We start from the raw sequence: 24,274 nt of genomic DNA, 5'->3' as shown, positions 1-24,274 counted from the left end.
AGAAAGGCCTGTCCAAATCCGAGTTCAAACTTTTGACTTTTCAAGTTTTAAGGTGAGTCTGCTTTCTTTCCTTTACTTGTTTTAGTCCGTGTGATTTGTTTTAAAAGTCTGTTCATATTTTGTTTTAATTTTATCAACTTTTGTTTATCCACTTTACCTGAACCTCTGTGTTCGTCTGAATCCCCCCCTCATATTCTGATAAGGCATATGTATTTGTTGTGAAATAGGTTTGAATTTCAAGTTTGTACTGACTAGTTGACTCCTCGAGTGCATTTCTGCTTAGTCAGTATAATTCGAACCATGTATCGATACTGTTTAAATGTCTGATTTTTTGCTACGATTGTGTATGTTAATGCTAATATAGTCGAGCCGACATATGTCGTCAATTAGTTTCAACTGTCTGAACAAAGTAAATCGATTTGCTTCTGTTGAACATTTTACCTGAATCAATTAAGAACCAGTTTTGCTTACTTATAGCTGTTGATTTGGATCAGTAATGTAAAAGGGATGTTTGGTTTAAACTCTGAATTGGAGGGCATGTGCACTCGTGCACAGCATGTGCATTGATGCACCTCATGTGCTTTGTGCACAGCCTGTTTTCCTGCATAAAAGGGATTTTGAGTTAAAAATGGTTTGACAGCATATGCTGTCAGATATATTCTACTGCCCATACTTGCTTTTAGTTAATAAAATAGGAAAGATAAGTCTGCCAGGGAATATTGATGGGTTTAATACTTAATTAGCTAAGGTGGAACTGAAAATGGAAGGCACATGGGAGGGGTATGGTGATAGTTTAAAACAGGCTGTTAAAAGGGGTAAGGAGGGCATATAAAAGGGGCAGACATCTGACTGAGGTGGGGGGGAGATACAGAATTAGAGGGGGAAAGAAAAATACACACACGGGGAGGAGTTTTGAAAGAGAAAGCTTGAAATACATACAAAGAGATACAGACAGAAGAGAAATACATACACTGTGAGGATAGAAAAGAAAAAGAGAGAGTTGACAGAAATAGAAAGAGAGCAAGAAAGAGATAAAACAGATTAGGAAATCAGAAACTTGGTCTTGTTTGTCTGAAGCTCATCTATTGTCAATACGTTAGGCAGTGTTGCTTCTTCTAAATTTCAATCGAGATTGTTGTTAGTGTTTGTTGCATTTGGTATATCCCTGAATTGGATTGTCTGGAGTATTGTTGCCATCACACTGTGTGCTGTTTCATTTGGCTTTCTCTTCTTCAACTCTAGTTCCACCTCGCAATAGAATATGGGGTATATAAAGAGTTCCTTCACCTATCTCGGGAGAATCTGTGATAATAGGCTATCAAAATCAGCAACTCTTTAATGTAAACTAGGGGCATGCTTAATTTGAACTCTTTCTCTTCTTTCTTGATTTAGTGGGCTTTTCTGCGCTGTCCTTGTTAAGCAAATGTTCATAGTCTTCAAGGCTAGCAAACGGGGATTTTCCGGCACGCTTGTCTGACTTCCTTTTCTTTTTCCTTAGATGTACAACATCCTCTTCATCAACTTCATCTGCCTTTTCTGCATCATTTTCATCATCACTGCCGGAATTAATGTCAGCTCCATCATGTTCCAGAAGAGCATTCATCTCATCATCGCTGTTATCACCAAGCAACTCGTCATCATCTTCGTTAGCAACCTCGTCCAAATCACTGTAATCATATTCACCGTTGGCTTCCAAGGGAATCCCACCGGACTCTAACATGCTGTCGATTTCCTCATTTTCACTCTCATCAGCAGCCTCTTCATCAATCTCATCTTCGACATCGCTACCATCCGCAGTCAAAAACTCCTCAGCAGCCTCATCCTCTGACGTCTTCTTCTTTTTCTTCTTAGGCTTCTTCGACAACTTCATCTTATTTACGTAGAATTTGTGGAAGACGAGATCCTCAGGGGGTACATCTGTTTCAGCCAAGGAGAGAATTTCTGACCCAATCAACTGCCCTTGCATGTCAAGCTGCAAGAAAAACAAGATAAATGTGATAAAACAAGAGATATTAAATAATCACGTCAAACTTACGTGCAAGCAATGACGGAGTAAATCAATTAAAGCCTGAATCAAAGTGGTATTGGTAAATATCCTTTGTTATCTATAACAACTAACCTTCTTAGCTGGTTCAATCTGGGAGGCACCATGCCAAGTGCTTTGTTTTGGTTTCTTTTCCATGAACTTGTCGAGGAAGGCATTCAGCGAAAGATCATTCAGGGGGTTACCATTATACACAATGGTTGCTCCTGAAAGAAGGGTTCTAGCCATGGTAGCAACTGATGGGTGCGCATGCGATACCAGTACCATCAGCTCCCACCAGCTAACACGATCTGCATTGCTGTTTATTTGTACAAGTCAACAAAGAAAAATTACATTTCCTGTATACTCAGAGAAGAAATTGATAAAATATTCTATTACTTGCAGTAGAGAGGTTCGCGTGCTGGCAACAAGAGTGCAGTAATTAGGATATCCCCATTTACACAAGGTCAGATACCAACTACCTATGACTTCGCATTTCTAAGGTGTATTCTACACATACTCCCTCCATTATATTTAATATGACACTTCCGTTTTTATCCATTCCCACCTTTCTAGATTTCTACATCTAGAAACTCTTTAATTTTAGTATATCTTTTTACCCTAAATGATGTCCTATTTTTTTGGAACAGTGGTTTCTTGGCCAGCTTGCGAACCTAAATGAGAATCTCTTACAGGAATGACATGGCATGTTGTAGACCAAAAGACATAAAGGGTACTTTGGTTATGTTTCCAAACAAACACTGTCATATAAAAGGAAAAAGAGGAAGTAACAGAACTTATATTTTTATGGAGTCTCTATTGTACAATCTCCCACAGAGTCTCCCCAATATACAAAAAAAAATAATAAAACAAAAGGGAATCTCCCCAGCACATCCCAGCGAGTCCTTTTGTAAAAATTCCCCAGCAAGCTTACCCCAACAAATCCTAGAAATCCCGCTTTGAAATAAATCCCCAGCATGCCCCATTGTACAAAAATCCACACAAAGAATCCACTTTGTAAATATTCCCCACAGAGCTTCCTTTTTGTACAAATTCCCACAAAATACCTCCAATAAAATCCCCGTTGAGAACCTCCAAGCAAAACGGGACACACAAAAAAAAAAAAAAAAAGAGCCTAACGAAGCAAGTCATCACAGAATCCGGAAATACCAGCCTGAGCAGTCTAAAGGTTTCGCCATTCGAATCAAATCAGTGGCGGGACTTCGCAACAGAAATAGAGACGCAACAAAGCAATTGGGAACGATCAAGGTCACCGAACCGACCGTCATTTCCGAACTAACAATTGTTCTTTGTCTGAAAAGTTGAAACAGGTATAATCCAAGACAACCGTGCAAGAAGCAGGTGTCGCCCAAAGATGAAGGTACACGGGTACAAGAAACATTTTGACAATAAAGAATTCACTCAAAAGGTAAGTTCCCGCAAAACTCCCTTTTATCTTCTATTAAAACAAGAAAACTCAAAAAAAATAGATCATGTAGTATTCTCGAACTTTATCCCCAGCCGATCAGCATTAGGGTTTTAAACCCTAAACTGAATTTTCCTTTTAGTCAGCATTAGGGTTTTAAACCCTAAAGTGAACTTTTTCCTTTCAGCCAGCATTAGGGTTTTAAACCCTAAACTGAGCTTTTCCATGAAATCAGCATTAGGGTTTTAAACCCTAAACTGAATTTTCCTTTTAATCAGCATTAGGGTTTTAAACCCTAAACTGAATTTTCCTTTTAGTCAGCATTAGGGTTTTAAACCCTAAACTGAATTTTCCTTTTAGTCAGCATTAGGGTTTTAAACCCTAAACTGAACTTTTTCCTTTTGGTCAGCATTAGGGTTTTAAACCCTAAACTGAACTTTTCCATTTCAGCCAGCATTAGGGTTTTAAACCCTAAACTGAGCTTTTCCATGCAATCAGCATTAGGGTTTTAAACCCTAAACTGAATTTTCCTTTTAGTCAGCATTAGGGTTTTAAACCCTAAACTGAACTTTTTCCTTTTAGTCAGCATTAGGGTTTTAAACCCTAAACTGAACTTTTCCCTTTCAGCCAGCATTAGGGTTTTAAACCCTAAACTGAGCTTTTCCATGCAATCAGCATTAGGGTTTTAAACCTTAAACTGAATTTTTCTTTTAGTCAGCATTAGGGTTTTAAACCCTAAACTGAACTTTTTCCTTTTAGTCAGCATTAGGGTTTTAAACCCTAAACTTAACTTTTCCCTTTCAGCCAGCATTAGGGTTTTAAACCCTAAACTGAGCTTTTCCATGCAATCAGCATTAGGGTTTTAAACCCTAAACTGAACTTTTTCCTTTTAGTCAGCATTAGGGTTTTAAACCCTAAACTGAACTTTTTCCTTTTAGGTAGGATTAGGGTTTTAAACCCTTAAACTGAACTTTTCCCTTTCAGCCAGCATTAGGGTTTTAAACCCTAAACTGAGTTTTTCCGTGCAATCAGCATTAGGGTTTTAAACCCTAAACTGAATTCTCCTTTTAGTCAGCATTAGGGTTTTAAACCCTAAACTGAACTTTTTCCTTTTAGTCAGCATTAGGGTTTTAAACCCTAAACTGAACTTTTTCCTTTCAGCCAACATTAGGGTTTTAAACCCTAAACTGAGCTTTTCCATGCAATCAGCATTAGGGTTTTAAACCCTAAACTGAATTTTCCTTTTAGTCAGCATTAGGGTTTTAAACCCTAAACTGAACTTTTTCCTTTTAGTCAGCATTAGGGTTTTAAACCCTAAACTGAACTTTTTCCTTTTAGGCAGCATTAGGGTTTTTCCACCCTAAACTGAATTCTTCCTTTGTTCGGCGTCGGGGTTTTAAATCCTAAACTGAACCTTTCCCCAGCTAGTCGGTATTAGGGCTCCAACCCTGAACTGAGCATGCATATCCTCTTTCATCAATTTTATGAACTTCCTGGCGAATAATTAACGAAATTTTCCTAGTGAAACTGGGGCAGAAAATTTCGTTCGTTTGTTTTCTCCCGCAGGTCTAACCTCGAGCCACATGGATCGAAATGACCCACGAGATGAGTCCCAGTTCGGAATCAACGAAGAAAAGAAGAAAAAGAAAGAAGATGTCCCGAGATATCGGAGTAGATGGAAGGCGGATTGACTCCAACATTGGATTATGGTCCTAAACCCTGCCAATCACGTCTCACTCAGTATCCCAGAGTTTAAACGAGTCGCCGCAACTCGCAAGCATCAAGATTCAGATCGAAGTCTACAAACAGAATCAGCTAAGACCCAAGATCAAGTCGTAAAAGAATCATAGATAGGAATCTTGTAACTAGCAGCTGACATGCTTATAAGTAGTTAGTTCGGTTTCCAATTTTCGTTTGGTTGTAATAAGGCGGTCAGTGAAGCAGCAGTGACAACAGCAACAGCAGTAGCGGCAAGCATTGCAATCCCATGGTAGTCCCAGCTACCAAAACTTCTCGAACTACATTGACCTGATTCCTGTTTAGCCCAGGATATGTAGGAAATCTTTGAAGCAAGATTCGGTCAGATCTTTCAAAAAACATGCTTCATACGGAGTGGTCCATAGGCAAAAATCGCTCGTACACGCTCACTTTATCTTTGCACGAAAACTCTTCGTGTTTCCGAATAAAGAGGGGCAGCTGTGAGCACGTGATTTTTGTTTTTTGCGCAACAGTCGCTCCAAAAGAATAAAAATTGGTCCTGCTGTACAATTTTTGGATTTCCTTGCGGCACTTTGTTGATTTATTTGTGACTTTGGCCCGTTTTTATTTATTTACTTTATTAAAACAAAATTCAAAAAATGTGTACGTGTCATGCATAATCTGAACCGTAACATGGTTTAAATAGAAAAGCATAAACAAGCATCTTTGTCCGTGATTTTGTTTTGTTTAATGTTACCTGTTTTGAATTATTTTAATGTGTGTGCAAATAGTTGTATTAGGTGTTTATTTTTAATTTGATTTTACTTAGTTTTGTATTTTCATAATAAAAGAAAAAGAAAAAAAAGAGAAAAAAAGGGGGCCCTTCCCTTCCGGACTTGGGCCAATTTTAACAAAATTGGCCCAAACAAACAGCCCAAACCCAGGCCTGCCCGGTCCAGACCACCTGATACCCAGGGCGTCCAAACGACGCCGTTTTAGTCCAGTGTGATCTGGGCCGTTGATCTCAGATTGATCAACGGCCAAGATCACTTCCCCACAACCCACTAAGGAACCCGACCCGTTTTCACCCGGGCCAACCCAAAACCCTTTACCCTCAAAACGACACCGTTCCACTTAAGACCATCAGATCCAAGCCATTGATTTCAGTTGATCCAACGGCTGAGATCAACCCACCCATTCCATATATAAACCCTTTAACCTTACCCTGCCCCCCCCCCATCCGACACCCCAGCCTCCGTCTTCAACCTCATCCCCATCAAACCCTAGAGCCGCCCCTGTATCCCCCACCATGAAAACCGGCGGCATGAACGCCGGTGACCTTCACCTTAACACCATAGAACCCCCTCACCACCCTGAACATAGACCTGTTGACCGCTTAGTTCGAATCATCCCCTAGGTCCTCGAATCTTCATTTGAAGATTCGAGTCAAAACTCGGTTTACACCAACCAACCCCAGCTTCACACCAGACACTCCCCAGACCCTCCTCGTGACCAAACCATACTTGGTTTGGTCCGAATCTGATCAGGGAAGCATGAATCCCAGATCTGAGTTTCGGAACTTTGTAGTTCTTCATCACTGGTCCATGTCAGTCCGAGCCACAGAGATTAAGGTCTAATGGACCTTAATCGAAGTGTTTCTCTTCTGAGAAACACTTCGATTAAAGTCCGTTCAGCCTTAAGAAAGGCCTGTCCAAATCCGAGTTCAAACTTTTGACTTTTCAAGTTTTAAGGTGAGTCTGCTTTCTTTCCTTTACTTGTTTTAGTCCGTGTGATTTGTTTTAAAAGTCTGTTCATATTTTGTTTTAATTTTATCAACTTTTGTTTATCCACTTTACCTGAACCTCTGTGTTCGTCTGAATCCCCCCCTCATATTCTGATAAGGCATATGTATTTGTTGTGCAATAGGTTTGAATTTCAAGTTTGTACTGACTAGTTGACTCCTCGAGTGCATTTCTGCTTAGTCAGTATAATTCGAACCATGTATCGATACTGTTTAAATGTCTGATTTTTTGCTACGATTGTGTATGTTAATGCTAATATAGTCGAGCCGACATATGTCGTCAATTAGTTTCAACTGTCTGAACAAAGTAAATCGATTTGCTTCTGTTGAACATTTTACCTGAATCAATTAAGAACCAGTTTTGCTTACTTATAGCTGTTGATTTGGATCAGTAATGTAAAAGGGATGTTTGGTTTAAACTCTGAATTGGAGGGCATGTGCACTCGTGCACAGCATGTGCATTGATGCACCTCATGTGCTTTGTGCACAGCCTGTTTTCCTGCATAAAAGGGATTTTGAGTTAAAAATGGTTTGACAGCATATGCTGTCAGATATATTCTACTGCCCATACTTGCTTTTAGTTAATAAAATAGGAAAGATAAGTCTGCCAGGGAATATTGATGGGTTTAATACTTAATTAGCTAAGGTGGAACTGAAAATGGAAGGCACATGGGAGGGGTATGGTGATAGTTTAAAACAGGCTGTTAAAAGGGGTAAGGAGGGCATATAAAAGGGGCAGACATCTGACTGAGGTGGGGGGGAGATACAGAATTAGAGGGGGAAAGAAAAATACACACACGGGGAGGAGTTTTGAAAGAGAAAGCTTGAAATACATACAAAGAGATACAGACAGAAGAGAAATACATACACTGTGAGGATAGAAAAGAAAAAGAGAGAGTTGACAGAAATAGAAAGAGAGCAAGAAAGAGATAAAACAGATTAGGAAATCAGAAACTTGGTCTTGTTTGTCTGAAGCTCATCTATTGTCAATACGTTAGGCAGTGTTGCTTCTTCTAAATTTCAATCGAGATTGTTGTTAGTGTTTGTTGCATTTGGTATATCCCGGAATTGGATTGTCTGGAGTATTGTTGCCATCACACTGTGTGCTGTTTCATTTGGCTTTCTCTTCTTCAACTCTAGTTCCACCTCGCAATAGAATCATTTCTGTTGTGCTGTTCTGATTGCTGCTGCTATTCTGCTTACTGTTGCTGCTGCATTTCTGCCCTGCTGCTACTGCTAGTTCTGTTTCTTGCTGCTGCTGATTTCCCCATCTTTTTCTTCTTCTCCTTTGCATTTTCAGTGTTTCCAGGTACACATTTCAAATCCAACTTTGGTGTTAACTGTAACAATTCAAAAGCATGAAATGAAAGGAGTTCTTGAAGAAGATTTAGATATCTGTTTTGTAATGCTTGTGATATATTGACTTCAGTTGTATAAATTGATTAGTGTGATTCAGTAATGAAAGATTAGTTAGATAATACTCAATCAAGTTTAGCCTCTCGCATCTTAGTTTATAGTTGTTTGTTAGTACAAAATGTAATGATACAATACATAGAAGGCATGGAGAATTAGTATAGATTTTTGACTGGATTTCCGTTTAACTGAATGACATGTATAGAATAGAATATTTTCACCTTACACAAATGTTCCTTGTTCATTTTAGTTTTTTCTTTTATCATAACTCGCTAGGCAGCATATAGAAGCGCATTCACGCCTCCGCAAGTAACGAGACATAGTGGTTAATTCCCTTAAATTCAGCTTCAATAAGTCTAGTTAAATTCAATTCAAGGAACGTTAGGACGCAAGTATAACATTGGGTCAATCTCGAACGTAATTTTTTTTGTCCAATTGAAGTATGTTTCACAAGTTATGACATCCCTCCACTTTGTAAATAATTAATCAGTAATTGATAAGAATCCGGATTAGGCAAAAGCATATAGTTTATATTAGCACGTCCCTTTTCTTTTAATTTTAGAGACGAACTTAATATAAAGTATAGTCACTATAGGTTTATCCTTTAAAAAATAATGAGACGAGCCTCGCCAAATAAAAATGCAAACTGCGGGGCCCTCAACAACTAATCATAATATTTAGAATTCAGGCTAGGCCGTTTAGTGAATCTCATGGCCTTCTCAAAAATAATAACGTGTTAGACTCTTTAGGCGCGGCTTAATTAAATTACATTCTTAAATTCGGGTGCGCATTTATGTGACCCAAATTCAAATCTCAACGGAGTCGAAATGTGTTAACAACTACGGGTGCATTGATTGTGACGTGGTTCGAGATGCATTTTCACGACGTTGCAATTCTATAAAAATAAATGATAATAATAAAAGCGGTTTAAACTTAATAAAAGCACATAAGTCACAACATGTATTTAAATCAGATATTTAGCCATTATAACAATTTAAGCGACCGTGCTAGAACCACGGGATTCGAGGGTGCCTAACACCTTCCCTCGGGTCAACAGAATTCCTTACTTAGAATTTCTGGTTCGCAGACTTCATTTGGAAAAGTCGAAAATTTCCTCGATTTGGGATTCAAGATAAACCGGTGACTTGAGACACCAAAAGCCAAACCTTTCCCAAGTGGCGACTCTGAATTAAATAAATAATCTCATTTCGAATATTGTCACTTAAATTGGAAAAACTCCACCCGCGCATCCTACCCCTCGGGGCGGGCGCGCAAAAAGGAGGTGTGACATTTACTTTTAATTTTAGCAACCTTAGATATCTTACATTTGCTTTTTTCATTTTTAAATAATGGTTATATTTCTTTTTATATAATTATAATAATAATAATAATAAAATTAAATTATAATTTTATATAAATATAATATATACAAAAATTAATATATCAAAAAAATAGGATATAAAATTAAAATTATAAAGATCTTAATATAAAATTAATTATATACACAATAAATGATAAATTAAAAGTTCAAAAAAATGAAAAGATGAATAAAATAATAATAAATCAAATTTGCTGTTGATGAATAGTGTTGCACCATGCACTATAATGGTGCAAGATTTGGTGTTTCATTGGAGCAAAAATATACTAAATTTTACACCAAATTTAAATTTGGTGTAAAAAATAGTGCACCCTTGGAGATGCCCTATGGGTGACGGTGTTGGATGTTGCCTTTTGGAATAAATTACCTCAAGCTTCATTTTTTTCTTTTTTAAGATTTTCCAAACAACTTATGTATTCTCTAGATGGCCGCTAAACTTTTGTAGACAGAGGCAAAGTTAAAATTTGAAGTTTATGGATTCAGTATTTTAGTTCTTTTAAATTATTGGGTTTTAAATTAATCATTTCTATATATTCCATGAATTTCACAAGACAAATATAAAATTTGAACAAAAGTTACTCGGCTCGGCTGAACCAGTAAGCAAAGTCTAGCTCCGCCTGTGCCTGTGGATGATTGAAAAGAGAATTAAGTTGCAAATAAATGAACTAATGCAACTCGTCAAACATCGTTTTTCCATTAATCATTCATCAATAGAGCTTCTGAATCTTTGTATAAAAGTCTACAACTATGAAATGAGAGCTTCAATGGTGTATCATGATTCAAAATTGAAGGAGGGGACCAACACGCAGTTGGTTGATTCTGCTCAACGAAGACCATCAATATAGTCATTCAAATAAAATTTAGAAAGTACTCCAAATTCTTTCCTAACATGAAAATGTTGATTCAAAGTGGGTGCTGTTAAATATTTCTTATAGTACCTTCTGGAATTTTATACTGAAATTTGATAGCGTTTGGAGCTGATTTGAGGTGATTGAGATCGAAATTTTCAGTTGAAAATCGAAGAAGAACACAGCTACAATATACCACTACGGTATACAATATGTTGTAGGAGTATATAGCTATACTGCAACACTATACTATTATAGTTTACCAAATAGTATACCGCTACAGTATACTAATATAGTATAGGAGTATATAGTTATACTGCAACAGTATACTATTATAGTATACAATATATTGTTATGGTATACTGTAATAATATGCAAGATACTGTAACAATATGCTGTAATAGTATACAATATACAATAATAGTATACTTATTACCCGTAAATTCACTTGTCTTTTCCCTTTTAATTTATTTTAAGCTTTTACCCAAGCGTGAGGGGCATACTCAAAATGCAAAAAAAAAAAAATTATAGTATGCTATATGATGTAATGGTATACTCTTACAATTAGGTCCTTTTAGAATTTTAATTTTTTTTTTTGACAACTGATATTATTTCAGTTTAATAATTGAATTAAATTTTTTTTTTAACTCTTTGCGTACACTTATATACCCTGTTGGTATAGCTATATACTATACCGGTATCATATGTTAGTTAATATTTTTTTGATTGTATTAACTACATTTAATTGGTACACAATTTGATTTTTCTTTAGTAATAATATATATAAAAAAAATAGTGAAAACTGTAAATGAAATTAGATTATGAAGAGAAAAAGAATATAAAAAACATAAGTTAAATAAAATTAGAAAAGGAAAAAAGAAAAAAAATAAGAAGAAAACGAGGGAAAAAAGGAGAAAAGAAAAAAGAAAAGAAAAGAAGCATAGAAACACAAAAAAAATGGAGAATAAAGAAAAATTTCCCCACAAAACCTATTATGGGTAGGAAATGTAAATAGTTTATGGGTAGAAAAATAAATGGGTAGACAAGGGTAAATAATTTTGTTTTTGTGGGTAGACAAGGGTAAATAGTTTAATAACAATTGCTCTCCTTGGGTTCCGACCTCCAATTCACGTTCAGAGGAATATATTTGTGAAAATTACATATCTTAAACTACAAGGTGTGGTCGAGTAATATCAATCCCTAACTATTTACGGCATTTCAGGTTTTCAGCACATCACAACCTTGTCAATATAGAACAATAAATAAAATGTGATCAATTAGTTGTCTAATGTAAATAAACTTGCAAAATATTTCTGTTGTTTCTAATGTGTATTGGAATTAAATTGGTCGGAATAGTAGATTCGACAAGATATAAATTGGTTGGAGTTATCAGCTAAACTTTTTAAGATTACAACACAATACATTAGGTGCTGGAAAAATTGAGGCAACAATATGGGGTATATAAAGAGTTCCTTCACCTATCTCGGGAGAATCTGTGATAATAGGCTATCAAAATCAGCAACTCTTTAATGTAAACTAGGGGCATGCTTAATTTGAACTCTTTCTCTTCTTTCTTGATTTAGTGGGCTTTTCTGCGCTGTCCTTGTTAAGCAAATGTTCATAGTCTTCAAGGCTAGCAAACGGGGATTTTCCGGCACGCTTGTCTGACTTCCTTTTCTTTTTCCTTAGATGTACAACATCCTCTTCATCAACTTCATCTGCCTTTTCTACATCATTTTCATCATCACTGCCCGGAATTAATGTCAGCTCCATCATGTTCCAGAAGAGCATTCATCTCATCATCGCTGTTATCACCAAGCAACTCGTCATCATCTTCGTTAGCAACCTCGTCCAAATCACTGTAATCATATTCACCGTTGGCTTCCAAGGGAATCCCACCGGACTCTAACATGCTGTCGATTTCCTCATTTTCACTCTCATCAGCAGCCTCTTCATCAATCTCATCTTCGACATCGCTACCATCCGCAGTCAAAAACTCCTCAGCAGCCTCATCCTCTGACGTCTTCTTCTTTTTCTTCTTAGGCTTCTTCGACAACTTCATCTTATTTACGTAGAATTTGTGGAAGACGAGATCCTCAGGGGGTACATCTGTTTCAGCCAAGGAGAGAATTTCTGACCCAATCAACTGCCCTTGCATGTCAAGCTGCAAGAAAAACAAGATAAATGTGATAAAACAAGAGATATTAAATAATCACGTCAAACTTACGTGCAAGCAATGACGGAGTAAATCAATTAAAGCCTGAATCAAAGTGGTATTGGTAAATATCCTTTGTTATCTATAACAACTAACCTTCTTAGCTGGTTCAATCTGGGAGGCACCATGCCAAGTGCTTTGTTTTGGTTTCTTTTCCATGAACTTGTCGAGGAAGGCATTCAGCGAAAGATCATTCAGGGGGTTACCATTATACACAATGGTTGCTCCTGAAAGAAGGGTTCTAGCCATGGTAGCAACTGATGGGTGCGCATGCGATACCAGTACCATCAGCTCCCACCAGCTAACACGATCTGCATTGCTGTTTATTTGTACAAGTCAACAAAGAAAAATTACATTTCCTGTATACTCAGAGAAGAAATTGATAAAATATTCTATTACTTGCAGTAGAGAGGTTCGCGTGCTGGCAACAAGAGTGCAGTAATTAGGATATCCCCATTTACACAAGGTCAGATACCAACTACCTATGACTTCGCATTTCTAAGGTGTATTCTACACATACTCCCTCCATTATATTTAATATGACACTTCCGTTTTTATCCATTCCCACCTTTCTAGATTTCTACATCTAGAAACTCTTTAATTTTAGTATATCTTTTTACCCTAAATGATGTCCTATTTTTTTGGAACAGTGGTTTCTTGGCCAGCTTGCGAACCTAAATGAGAATCTCTTACAGGAATGACATGGCATGTTGTAGACCAAAAGACACAAAGGGTACTTTGGTTATGTTTCCAAACAAACACTGTCATATAAAAGGAAAAAGAGGAAGTAACAGAACTTATATTTTTATGGAGTCTCTATTGTACAATCTCCCACAGAGTCTCCCCAATATACAAAAAAAATAATAATAAAACAAAAGGGAATCTCCCCAGCACATCCCAGCGAGTCCTTTTGTAAAAATTCCCCAGCAAGCTTACCCCAACAAATCCTAGAAATCCCGCTTTGAAATAAATCCCCAGCATGCCCCATTGTACAAAAATCCACACAAAGAATCCACTTTGTAAATATTCCCCACAGAGCTTCCTTTTTGTACAAATTCCCACAAAATACCTCCAATAAAATCCCCGTTGAGAACCTCCAAGCAAAACGGGACACACAAAAAAAAAAAAAAAAAAGAGCCTAACGAAGCAAGTCATCACAGAATCCGGAAATACCAGCCTGAGCAGTCTAAAGGTTTCGCCATTCGAATCAAATCAGTGGCGGGACTTCGCAACAGAAATAGAGACGCAACAAAGCAATTGGGAACGATCAAGGTCACCGAACCGACCGTCATTTCCGAACTAACAATTGTTCTTTGTCTGAAAAGTTGAAACAGGTATAATCCAAGACAACCGTGCAAGAAGCAGGTGTCGCCCAAAGATGAAGGTACACGGGTACAAGAAACATTTTGACAATAAAGAATTCACTCAAAAGGTAAGTTCCCGCAAAACTCCCTTTTATCTTCTATTAAAACAAGAAAACTCAAAAAAATAGATCATGTAGTATTCTCGAACTTTATCCCCAGCCGATCAGCATTAGGGTTTTAAACCCTAAACTGAATTTTCCTTTTAGTCAGCATTAGGGTTTTAAACCCTAAAGTGAACTTTTTCCTTTCAGCCAGCATTAGGGTTTTAAACCCTAAACTGAGCTTTTCCATGAAATCAGCATTAGGGTTTTAAACCCTAAACTGAATTTTCCTTTTAATCAGCATTAGGGTTTTAAACCCTAAACTGAATTTTCCTTTTAGTCAGCATTAGGGTTTTAAACCCTAAACTGAATTTTCCTTTTAGTCAGCATTAGGGTTTTAAACCCTAAACTGAACTTTTTCCTTTTGGTCAGCATTAGGGTTTTAAACCCTAAACTGAACTTTTCCATTTCAGCCAGCATTAGGGTTTTAAACCCTAAACTGAGCTTTTCCATGCAATCAGCATTAGGGTTTTAAACCCTAAACTGAATTTTCCTTTTAGTCAGCATTAGGGTTTTAAACCCTAAACTGAACTTTTTCCTTTTAGTCAGCATTAGGGTTTTAAACCCTAAACTGAACTTTTCCCTTTCAGCCAGCATTAGGGTTTTAAAACCCTAAACTGAGCTTTTCCATGCAATCAGCATTAGGGTTTTAAACCCTAAACTGAATTTTTCTTTTAGTCAGCATTAGGGTTTTAAACCCTAAACTGAACTTTTTCCTTTTAGTCAGCATTAGGGTTTTAAACCCTAAACTTAACTTTTCCCTTTCAGCCAGCATTAGGGTTTTAAACCCTAAACTGAGCTTTTCCATGCAATCAGCATTAGGGTTTTAAACCCTAAACTGAACTTTTTCCTTTTAGTCAGCATTAGGGTTTTAAACCCTAAACTGAACTTTTTCCTTTTAGGTAGCATTAGGGTTTTAAACCCTTAAACTGAACTTTTCCCTTTCAGCCAGCATTAGGGTTTTAAACCCTAAACTGAGTTTTTCCGTGCAATCAGCATTAGGGTTTTAAACCCTAAACTGAATTCTCCTTTTAGTCAGCATTAGGGTTTTAAACCCTAAACTGAACTTTTTCCTTTTAGTCAGCATTAGGGTTTTAAACCCTAAACTGAACTTTTCCCTTTCAGCCAGCATTAGGGTTTTAAACCCTAAACTGAGCTTTTCCATGCAATCAGCATTAGGGTTTTAAACCCTAAACTGAATTTTCCTTTTAGTCAGCATTAGGGTTTTAAACCCTAAACTGAACTTTTTCCTTTTAGTCAGCATTAGGGTTTTAAACCCTAAACTGAACTTTTTCCTTTTAGGCAGCATTAGGGTTTTTCCACCCTAAACTGAATTCTTCCTTTGTTCGGCGTCGGGGTTTTAAATCCTAAACTGAACCTTTCCCCAGCTAGTCGGTATTAGGGCTCCAACCCTGAACTGAGCATGCATATCCTCTTTCATCAATTTTATGAACTTCCTGGCGAATAATTAACGAAATTTTCCTAGTGAAACTGGGGCAGAAAATTTCGTTCGTTTGTTTTCTCCCGCAGGTCTAACCTCGAGCCACATGGATCGAAATGACCCACGAGATGAGTCCCAGTTCGGAATCAACGAAGAAAAGAAGAAAAAGAAAGAAGATGTCCCGAGATATCGGAGTAGATGGAAGGCGGATTGACTCCAACATTGGATTATGGTCCTGAACCCTGCCAATCACGTCTCACTCAGTATCCCAGAGTTTAAACGAGTCGCCGCAACTCGCAAGCATCAAGATTCAGATCGAAGTCTACAAGCAGAATCAGCTAAGACCCAAGATCAAGTCGTAAAAGAATCATAGATAGGAATCTTGTAACTAGCAGCTGACATGCTTATAAGTAGTTAGTTCGGTTTCCAATTTTCGTTTGGTTGTAATAAGGCGGTCAGTGAAGCAGCAGTGACAACAGCAACAGCAGTAGCGGCAAGCATTGCAATCCCATGGTAGTCCCAGCTACCAAAACTTCTCGAACTACATTGACCTGATTCCTGTTTAGCCCAGGATATGTAGGAAATCTTTGAAGCAAGATTCGGTCAGATCTTTCAAAAAACATGCTTCATACGGAGTGGTCCATAGGCAAAAATCGCTCGTACACGCTCACTTTATCTTTGCACGAAAACTCTTCGTGTTTCCGAATAAAGAGGGGCAGCTGTGAGCACGTGATTTTTGTTTTTTGCGCAACAGTCGCTCCAAAAGAATAAAAATTGGTCCTGCTGTACAATTTTTGGATTTCCTTGCGGCACTTTGTTGATTTATTTGTGACTTTGGCCCGTTTTTATTTATTTACTTTATTAAAACAAAATTCAAAAAATGTGTACGTGTCATGCATAATCTGAACCGTAACATGGTTTAAATAGAAAAGCATAAATAAGCATCTTTGTCCGTGATTTTGTTTTGTTTAATGTTACCTGTTTTGAATTATTTTAATGTGTGTGCAAATAGTTGTATTAGGTGTTTATTTTTAATTTGATTTTACTTAGTTTTGTATTTTCATAATAAAAGAAAAAGAAAAAAAAAGAGAAAAAAAGGGGGCCCTTCCCTTCCGGACTTGGGCCAATTTTAACAAAATTGGCCCAAACAAACAGCCCAAACCCAGGCCTGCCCGGTCCAGACCACCTGATACCCAGGGCGTCCAAACGACGCCGTTTTAGTCCAGTATGATCTGGGCCGTTGATCTCAGATTGATCAACGGCCAAGATCACTTCCCCACAACCCACTAAGGAACCCGACCCGTTTTCACCCGGGCCAACCCAAAACCCTTTACCCTCAAAACGACACCGTTCCACTTAAGACCATCAGATCCAAGCCATTGATTTCAGTTGATCCAACGGCTGAGATCAACCCACCCATTCCATATATAAACCCTTTAACCTTACCCTGCCCCCCCCCATCCGATACCCCAGCCTCCGTCTTCAACCTCATCCCCATCAAACCCTAGAGCCGCCCCTGTATCCCCCACCATGAAAACCGGCGGCATGAACGCCGGTGACCTTCACCTTAACACCATAGAACCCCCTCACCACCCTGAACATAGACCTGTTGACCGCTTAGTTCGAATCATCCCCTAGGTCCTCGAATCTTCATTTGAAGATTCGAGTCAAAACTCGGTTTACACCAACCAACCCCAGCTTCACACCAGACACTCCCCAGACCCTCCTCGTGACCAAACCATACTTGGTTTGGTCCGAATCTGATCAGGGAAGCATGAATCCCAGATCTGAGTTTCGGAACTTTGTAGTTCTTCATCACTGGTCCATGTCAGTCTGAGCCACAGAGATTAAGGTCTAATGGACCTTAATCGAAGTGTTTCTCTTCTGAGAAACACTTCGATTAAAGTCCGTTCAGCCTTAAGAAAGGCCTGTCCAAATCCGAGTTCAAACTTTTGACTTTTCAAGTTTTAAGGTGAGTCTGCTTTCTTTCCTTTACTTGTTTTAGTCCGTGTGATTTGTTTTAAAAGTCTGTTCATATTTTGTTTTAATTTTATCAACTTTTGTTTATCCACTTTACCTGAACCTCTGTGTTCGTCTGAATCCCCCCCTCATATTCTGATAAGGCATATGTATTTGTTGTGAAATAGGTTTGAATTTCAAGTTTGTACTGACTAGTTGACTCCTCGAGTGCATTTCTGCTTAGTCAGTATAATTCGAACCATGTATCGATACTGTTTAAATGTCTGATTTTTTGCTACGATTGTGTATGTTAATGCTAATATAGTCGAGCCGACATATGTCGTCAATTAGTTTCAACTGTCTGAACAAAGTAAATCGATTTGCTTCTGTTGAACATTTTACCTGAATCAATTAAGAACCAGTTTTGCTTACTTATAGCTGTTGATTTGGATCAGTAATGTAAAAGGGATGTTTGGTTTAAACTCTGAATTGGAGGGCATGTGCACTCGTGCACAGCATGTGCATTGATGCACCTCATGTGCTTTGTGCACAGCCTGTTTTCCTGCATAAAAGGGATTTTGAGTTAAAAATGGTTTGACAGCATATGCTGTCAGATATATTCTACTGCCCATACTTGCTTTTAGTTAATAAAATAGGAAAGATAAGTCTGCCAGGGAATATTGATGGGTTTAATACTTAATTAGCTAAGGTGGAACTGAAAATGGAAGGCACATGGGAGGGGTATGGTGATAGTTTAAAACAGGCTGTTAAAAGGGGTAAGGAGGGCATATAAAAGGGGCAGACATCTGACTGAGGTGGGGGGGAGATACAGAATTAGAGGGGGAAAGAAAAATACACACACGGGGAGGAGTTTTGAAAGAGAAAGCTTGAAATACATACAAAGAGATACAGACAGAAGAGAAATACATACACTGTGAGGATAGAAAAGAAAAAGAGAGAGTTGACAGAAATAGAAAGAGAGCAAGAAAGAGATAAAACAGATTAGGAAATCAGAAACTTGGTCTTGTTTGTCTGAAGCTCATCTATTGTCAATACGTTAGGCAGTGTTGCTTCTTCTAAATTTCAATCGAGATTGTTGTTAGTGTTTGTTGCATTTGGTATATCCCTGAATTGGATTGTCTGGAGTATTGTTGCCATCACACTGTGTGCTGTTTCATTTGGCTTTCTCTTCTTCAACTCTAGTTCCACCTCGCAATAGAATATGGGGTATATAAAGAGTTCCTTCACCTATCTCGGGAGAATCTGTGATAATAGGCTATCAAAATCAGCAACTCTTTAATGTAAACTAGGGGCATGCTTAATTTGAACTCTTTCTCTTCTTTCTTGATTTAGTGGGCTTTTCTGCGCTGTCCTTGTTAAGCAAATGTTCATAGTCTTCAAGGCTAGCAAACGGGGATTTTCCGGCACGCTTGTCTGACTTCCTTTTCTTTTTCCTTAGATGTACAACATCCTCTTCATCAACTTCATCTGCCTTTTCTGCATCATTTTCATCATCACTGCCGGAATTAATGTCAGCTCCATCATGTTCCAGAAGAGCATTCATCTCATCATCGCTGTTATCACCAAGCAACTCGTCATCATCTTCGTTAGCAACCTCGTCCAAATCACTGTAATCATATTCACCGTTGGCTTCCAAGGGAATCCCACCGGACTCTAACATGCTGTCGATTTCCTCATTTTCACTCTCATCAGCAGCCTCTTCATCAATCTCATCTTCGACATCGCTACCATCCGCAGTCAAAAACTCCTCAGCAGCCTCATCCTCTGACGTCTTCTTCTTTTTCTTCTTAGGCTTCTTCGACAACTTCATCTTATTTACGTAGAATTTGTGGAAGACGAGATCCTCAGGGGGTACATCTGTTTCAGCCAAGGAGAGAATTTCTGACCCAATCAACTGCCCTTGCATGTCAAGCTGCAAGAAAAACAAGATAAATGTGATAAAACAAGAGATATTAAATAATCACGTCAAACTTACGTGCAAGCAATGACGGAGTAAATCAATTAAAGCCTGAATCAAAGTGGTATTGGTAAATATCCTTTGTTATCTATAACAACTAACCTTCTTAGCTGGTTCAATCTGGGAGGCACCATGCCAAGTGCTTTGTTTTGGTTTCTTTTCCATGAACTTGTCGAGGAAGGCATTCAGCGAAAGATCATTCAGGGGGTTACCATTATACACAATGGTTGCTCCTGAAAGAAGGGTTCTAGCCATGGTAGCAACTGATGGGTGCGCATGCGATACCAGTACCATCAGCTCCCACCAGCTAACACGATCTGCATTGCTGTTTATTTGTACAAGTCAACAAAGAAAAATTACATTTCCTGTATACTCAGAGAAGAAATTGATAAAATATTCTATTACTTGCAGTAGAGAGGTTCGCGTGCTGGCAACAAGAGTGCAGTAATTAGGATATCCCCATTTACACAAGGTCAGATACCAACTACCTATGACTTCGCATTTCTAAGGTGTATTCTACACATACTCCCTCCATTATATTTAATATGACACTTCCGTTTTTATCCATTCCCACCTTTCTAGATTTCTACATCTAGAAACTCTTTAATTTTAGTATATCTTTTTACCCTAAATGATGTCCTATTTTTTTGGAACAGTGGTTTCTTGGCCAGCTTGCGAACCTAAATGAGAATCTCTTACAGGAATGACATGGCATGTTGTAGACCAAAAGACACAAAGGGTACTTTGGTTATGTTTCCAAACAAACACTGTCATATAAAAGGAAAAAGAGGAAGTAACAGAACTTATATTTTTATGGAGTCTCTATTGTACAATCTCCCACAGAGTCTCCCCAATATACAAAAAAAATAATAATAAAAAAATGGAATCTCCCCAGCACATCCCAGCGAGTCCTTTTGTAAAAATTCCCCAGCAAGCTTACCCCAACAAATCCTAGAAATCCCGCTTTGAAATAAATCCCCAGCATGCCCCATTGTACAAAAATCCACACAAAGAATCCACTTTGTAAATATTCCCCACAGAGCTTCCTTTTTGTACAAATTCCCACAAAATACCTCCAATAAAATCCCCGTTGAGAACCTCCAAGCAAAACGGGACACACAAAAAAAAAAAAAAGAGCCTAACGAAGCAAGTCATCACAGAATCCGGAAATACCAGCCTGAGCAGTCTAAAGGTTTCGCCATTCGAATCAAATCAGTGGCGGGACTTCGCAACAGAAATAGAGACGCAACAAAGCAATTGGGAACGATCAAGGTCACCGAACCGACCGTCATTTCCGAACTAACAATTGTTCTTTGTCTGAAAAGTTGAAACAGGTATAATCCAAGACAACCGTGCAAGAAGCAGGTGTCGCCCAAAGATGAAGGTACACGGGTACAAGAAACATTTTGACAATAAAGAATTCACTCAAAAGGTAAGTTCCCGCAAAACTCCCTTTTATCTTCTATTAAAACAAGAAAACTCAAAAAAAATAGATCATGTAGTATTCTCGAACTTTATCCCCAGCCGATCAGCATTAGGGTTTTAAACCCTAAACTGAATTTTCCTTTTAGTCAGCATTAGGGTTTTAAACCCTAAAGTGAACTTTTTCCTTTCAGCCAGCATTAGGGTTTTAAACCCTAAACTGAGCTTTTCCATGAAATCAGCATTAGGGTTTTAAACCCTAAACTGAATTTTCCTTTTAATCAGCATTAGGGTTTTAAACCCTAAACTGAATTTTCCTTTTAGTCAGCATTAGGGTTTTAAACCCTAAACTGAATTTTCCTTTTAGTCAGCATTAGGGTTTTAAACCCTAAACTGAACTTTTTCCTTTTGGTCAGCATTAGGGTTTTAAACCCTAAACTGAACTTTTCCATTTCAGCCAGCATTAGGGTTTTAAACCCTAAACTGAGCTTTTCCATGCAATCAGCATTAGGGTTTTAAACCCTAAACTGAATTTTCCTTTTAGTCAGCATTAGGGTTTTAAACCCTAAACTGAACTTTTTCCTTTTAGTCAGCATTAGGGTTTTAAACCCTAAACTGAACTTTTCCCTTTCAGCCAGCATTAGGGTTTTAAAACCCTAAACTGAGCTTTTCCATACAATCAGCATTAGGGTTTTAAACCCTAAACTGAATTTTTCTTTTAGTCAGCATTAGGGTTTTAAACCCTAAACTGAACTTTTTCCTTTTAGTCAGCATTAGGGTTTTAAACCCTAAACTTAACTTTTCCCTTTCAGCCAGCATTAGGGTTTTAAACCCTAAACTGAGCTTTTCCATGCAATCAGCATTAGGGTTTTAAACCCTAAACTGAACTTTTTCCTTTTAGTCAGCATTAGGGTTTTAAACCCTAAACTGAACTTTTTCCTTTTAGGTAGCATTAGGGTTTTAAACCCTTAAACTGAACTTTTCCCTTTCAGCCAGCATTAGGGTTTTAAACCCTAAACTGAGTTTTTCCGTGCAATCAGCATTAGGGTTTTAAACCCTAAACTGAATTCTCCTTTTAGTCAGCATTAGGGTTTTAAACCCTAAACTGAACTTTTTCCTTTTAGTCAGCATTAGGGTTTTAAACCCTAAACTGAACTTTTCCCTTTCAGCCAGCATTAGGGTTTTAAACCCTAAACTGAGCTTTTCCATGCAATCAGCATTAGGGTTTTAAACCCTAAACTGAATTTTCCTTTTAGTCAGCATTAGGGTTTTAAACCCTAAACTGAACTTTTTCCTTTTAGTCAGCATTAGGGTTTTAAACCCTAAACTGAACTTTTTCCTTTTAGGCAGCATTAGGGTTTTTCCACCCTAAACTGAATTCTTCCTTTGTTCGGCGTCGGGGTTTTAAATCCTAAACTGAACCTTTCCCCAGCTAGTCGGTATTAGGGCTCCAACCCTGAACTGAGCATGCATATCCTCTTTCATCAATTTTATGAACTTCCTGGCGAATAATTAACGAAATTTTCCTAGTGAAACTGGGGCAGAAAATTTCGTTCGTTTGTTTTCTCCCGCAGGTCTAACCTCGAGCCACATGGATCGAAATGACCCACGAGATGAGTCCCAGTTCGGAATCAACGAAGAAAAGAAGAAAAAGAAAGAAGATGTCCCGAGATATCGGAGTAGATGGAAGGCGGATTGACTCCAACATTGGATTATGGTCCTGAACCCTGCCAATCACGTCTCACTCAGTATCCCAGAGTTTAAACGAGTCGACGCAACTCGCAAGCATCAAGATTCAGATCGAAGTCTACAAGCAGAATCAGCTAAGACCCAAGATCAAGTCGTAAAAGAATCATAGATAGGAATCTTGTAACTAGCAGCTGACATGCTTATAAGTAGTTAGTTCGGTTTCCAATTTTCGTTTGGTTGTAATAAGGCGGTCAGTGAAGCAGCAGTGACAACAGCAACAGCAGTAGCGGCAAGCATTGCAATCCCATGGTAGTCCCAGCTACCAAAACTTCTCGAACTACATTGACCTGATTCCTGTTTAGCCCAGGATATGTAGGAAATCTTTGAAGCAAGATTCGGTCAGATCTTTCAAAAAACATGCTTCATATAGAGTGGTCCATAGGCAAAAATCGCTCGTACACGCTCACTTTATCTTTGCACGAAAACTCTTCGTGTTTCCGAATAAAGAGGGGCAGCTGTGAGCACGTGATTTTTGTTTTTTGCGCAACAGTCGCTCCAAAAGAATAAAAATTGGTCCTGCTGTACAATTTTTGGATTTCCTTGCGGCACTTTGTTGATTTATTTGTGACTTTGGCCCGTTTTTATTTATTTACTTTATTAAAACAAAATTCAAAAAATGTGTACGTGTCATGCATAATTTGAACCGTAACATGGTTTAAATAGAAAAGCATAAACAAGCATCTTTGTCCGTGATTTTGTTTTTTTTAATGTTACCTGTTTTGAATTATTTTAATGTGTGTGCAAATAGTTGTATTAGGTGTTTATTTTTAATTTGATTTTACTTAGTTTTGTATTTTCATAATAAAAGAAAAAGAAAAAAAAAGAGAAAAAAAGGGGGCCCTTCCCTTCCGGACTTGGGCCAATTTTAACAAAATTGGCCCAAACAAACAGCCCAAACCCAGGCCTGCCCGGTCCAGACCACCTGATACCCAGGGCGTCCAAACGACGCCGTTTTAGTCCAGTGTGATCTGGGCCGTTGATCTCAGATTGATCAACGGCCAAGATCACTTCCCCACAACCCACTAAGGAACCCGACCCGTTTTCACCCGGGCCAACCCAAAACCCTTTACCTCAAAACGACACCGTTCCACTTAAGACCATCAGATCCAAGCCATTGATTTCAGTTGATCCAACGGCTGAGATCAACCCACCCATTCCATATATAAACCCTTTAACCTTACCCTGCCCCCCCCATCCGACACCCCAGCCTCCGTCTTCAACCTCATCCCCATCAAACCCTAGAGCCGCCCCTGTATCCCCCACCATGAAAACCGGCGGCATGAACGCCGGTGACCTTCACCTTAACACCATAGAACCCCCTCACCACCCTGAACATAGACCTGTTGACCGCTTAGTTCGAATCATCCCTTAGGTCCTCGAATCTTCATTTGAAGATTCGAGTCAAAACTCGGTTTACACCAACCAACCCCAGCTTCACACCAGACACTCCCCAGACCC

General features: G+C 38.3%; 3 protein-coding genes across 3 annotated transcripts; all 3 read right to left on the bottom strand.

Moving 5' to 3' along the window:
* Positions 1 to 910: 910 nt before the first annotated feature.
* Positions 911 to 2,371, bottom strand: LOC138891244 (protein SLOW WALKER 2-like). The gene is made up of 2 exons (XM_070174499.1): positions 2,120 to 2,371; positions 911 to 1,972 (listed from the first exon to the last, which is right to left on the bottom strand). The coding sequence occupies exons 1-2, from the start codon at positions 2,309 to 2,311 to the stop codon at positions 1,358 to 1,360; spliced, it is 807 nt and encodes a 268-aa protein (XP_070030600.1). The 5' UTR covers positions 2,312 to 2,371; the 3' UTR covers positions 911 to 1,357.
* Positions 2,372 to 12,161: 9,790 nt separating this feature from the next.
* On the bottom strand, positions 12,162 to 13,151 carry LOC138891093 (protein SLOW WALKER 2-like). The gene is made up of 2 exons (XM_070174063.1): positions 12,899 to 13,151; positions 12,162 to 12,751 (listed from the first exon to the last, which is right to left on the bottom strand). The coding sequence occupies exons 1-2, from the start codon at positions 13,088 to 13,090 to the stop codon at positions 12,332 to 12,334; spliced, it is 612 nt and encodes a 203-aa protein (XP_070030164.1). The 5' UTR covers positions 13,091 to 13,151; the 3' UTR covers positions 12,162 to 12,331.
* Positions 13,152 to 18,538: 5,387 nt separating this feature from the next.
* Positions 18,539 to 19,997, bottom strand: LOC138891243 (protein SLOW WALKER 2-like). The gene is made up of 2 exons (XM_070174498.1): positions 19,748 to 19,997; positions 18,539 to 19,600 (listed from the first exon to the last, which is right to left on the bottom strand). Exons 1-2 carry the CDS (start codon positions 19,937 to 19,939, stop codon positions 18,986 to 18,988), a joined length of 807 nt encoding a protein of 268 aa, XP_070030599.1. The 5' UTR covers positions 19,940 to 19,997; the 3' UTR covers positions 18,539 to 18,985.
* Positions 19,998 to 24,274: the final 4,277 nt, after the last annotated feature.

This window comes from Nicotiana sylvestris, chromosome 5, assembly GCF_000393655.2.
Source record: "Nicotiana sylvestris chromosome 5, ASM39365v2, whole genome shotgun sequence".
Lineage (NCBI taxonomy): Eukaryota > Viridiplantae > Streptophyta > Magnoliopsida > Solanales > Solanaceae > Nicotiana > Nicotiana sylvestris.
This window is presented reverse-complemented; position numbering and strand designations above follow the sequence as displayed.

Bases quoted from the DNA above. Each gene is read 5' to 3' on its own strand.
- LOC138891244 (XM_070174499.1), bottom strand. From the start codon at position 2,311: ATGGTACTGGTATCGCATGCGCACCCATCAGTTGCTACCATGGCTAGA. The intron at 1,973-2,119 runs GTTAGTTGTTAT...TTTTTCTTGCAG, and splicing joins AGATTGAACCAGCTAAGAAG to CTTGACATGCAAGGGCAGTT.
- LOC138891243 (XM_070174498.1), bottom strand. From the start codon at position 19,939: ATGGTACTGGTATCGCATGCGCACCCATCAGTTGCTACCATGGCTAGA. The intron at 19,601-19,747 runs GTTAGTTGTTAT...TTTTTCTTGCAG, and splicing joins AGATTGAACCAGCTAAGAAG to CTTGACATGCAAGGGCAGTT.
- LOC138891093 (XM_070174063.1), bottom strand. From the start codon at position 13,090: ATGGTACTGGTATCGCATGCGCACCCATCAGTTGCTACCATGGCTAGA. The intron at 12,752-12,898 runs GTTAGTTGTTAT...TTTTTCTTGCAG, and splicing joins AGATTGAACCAGCTAAGAAG to CTTGACATGCAAGGGCAGTT.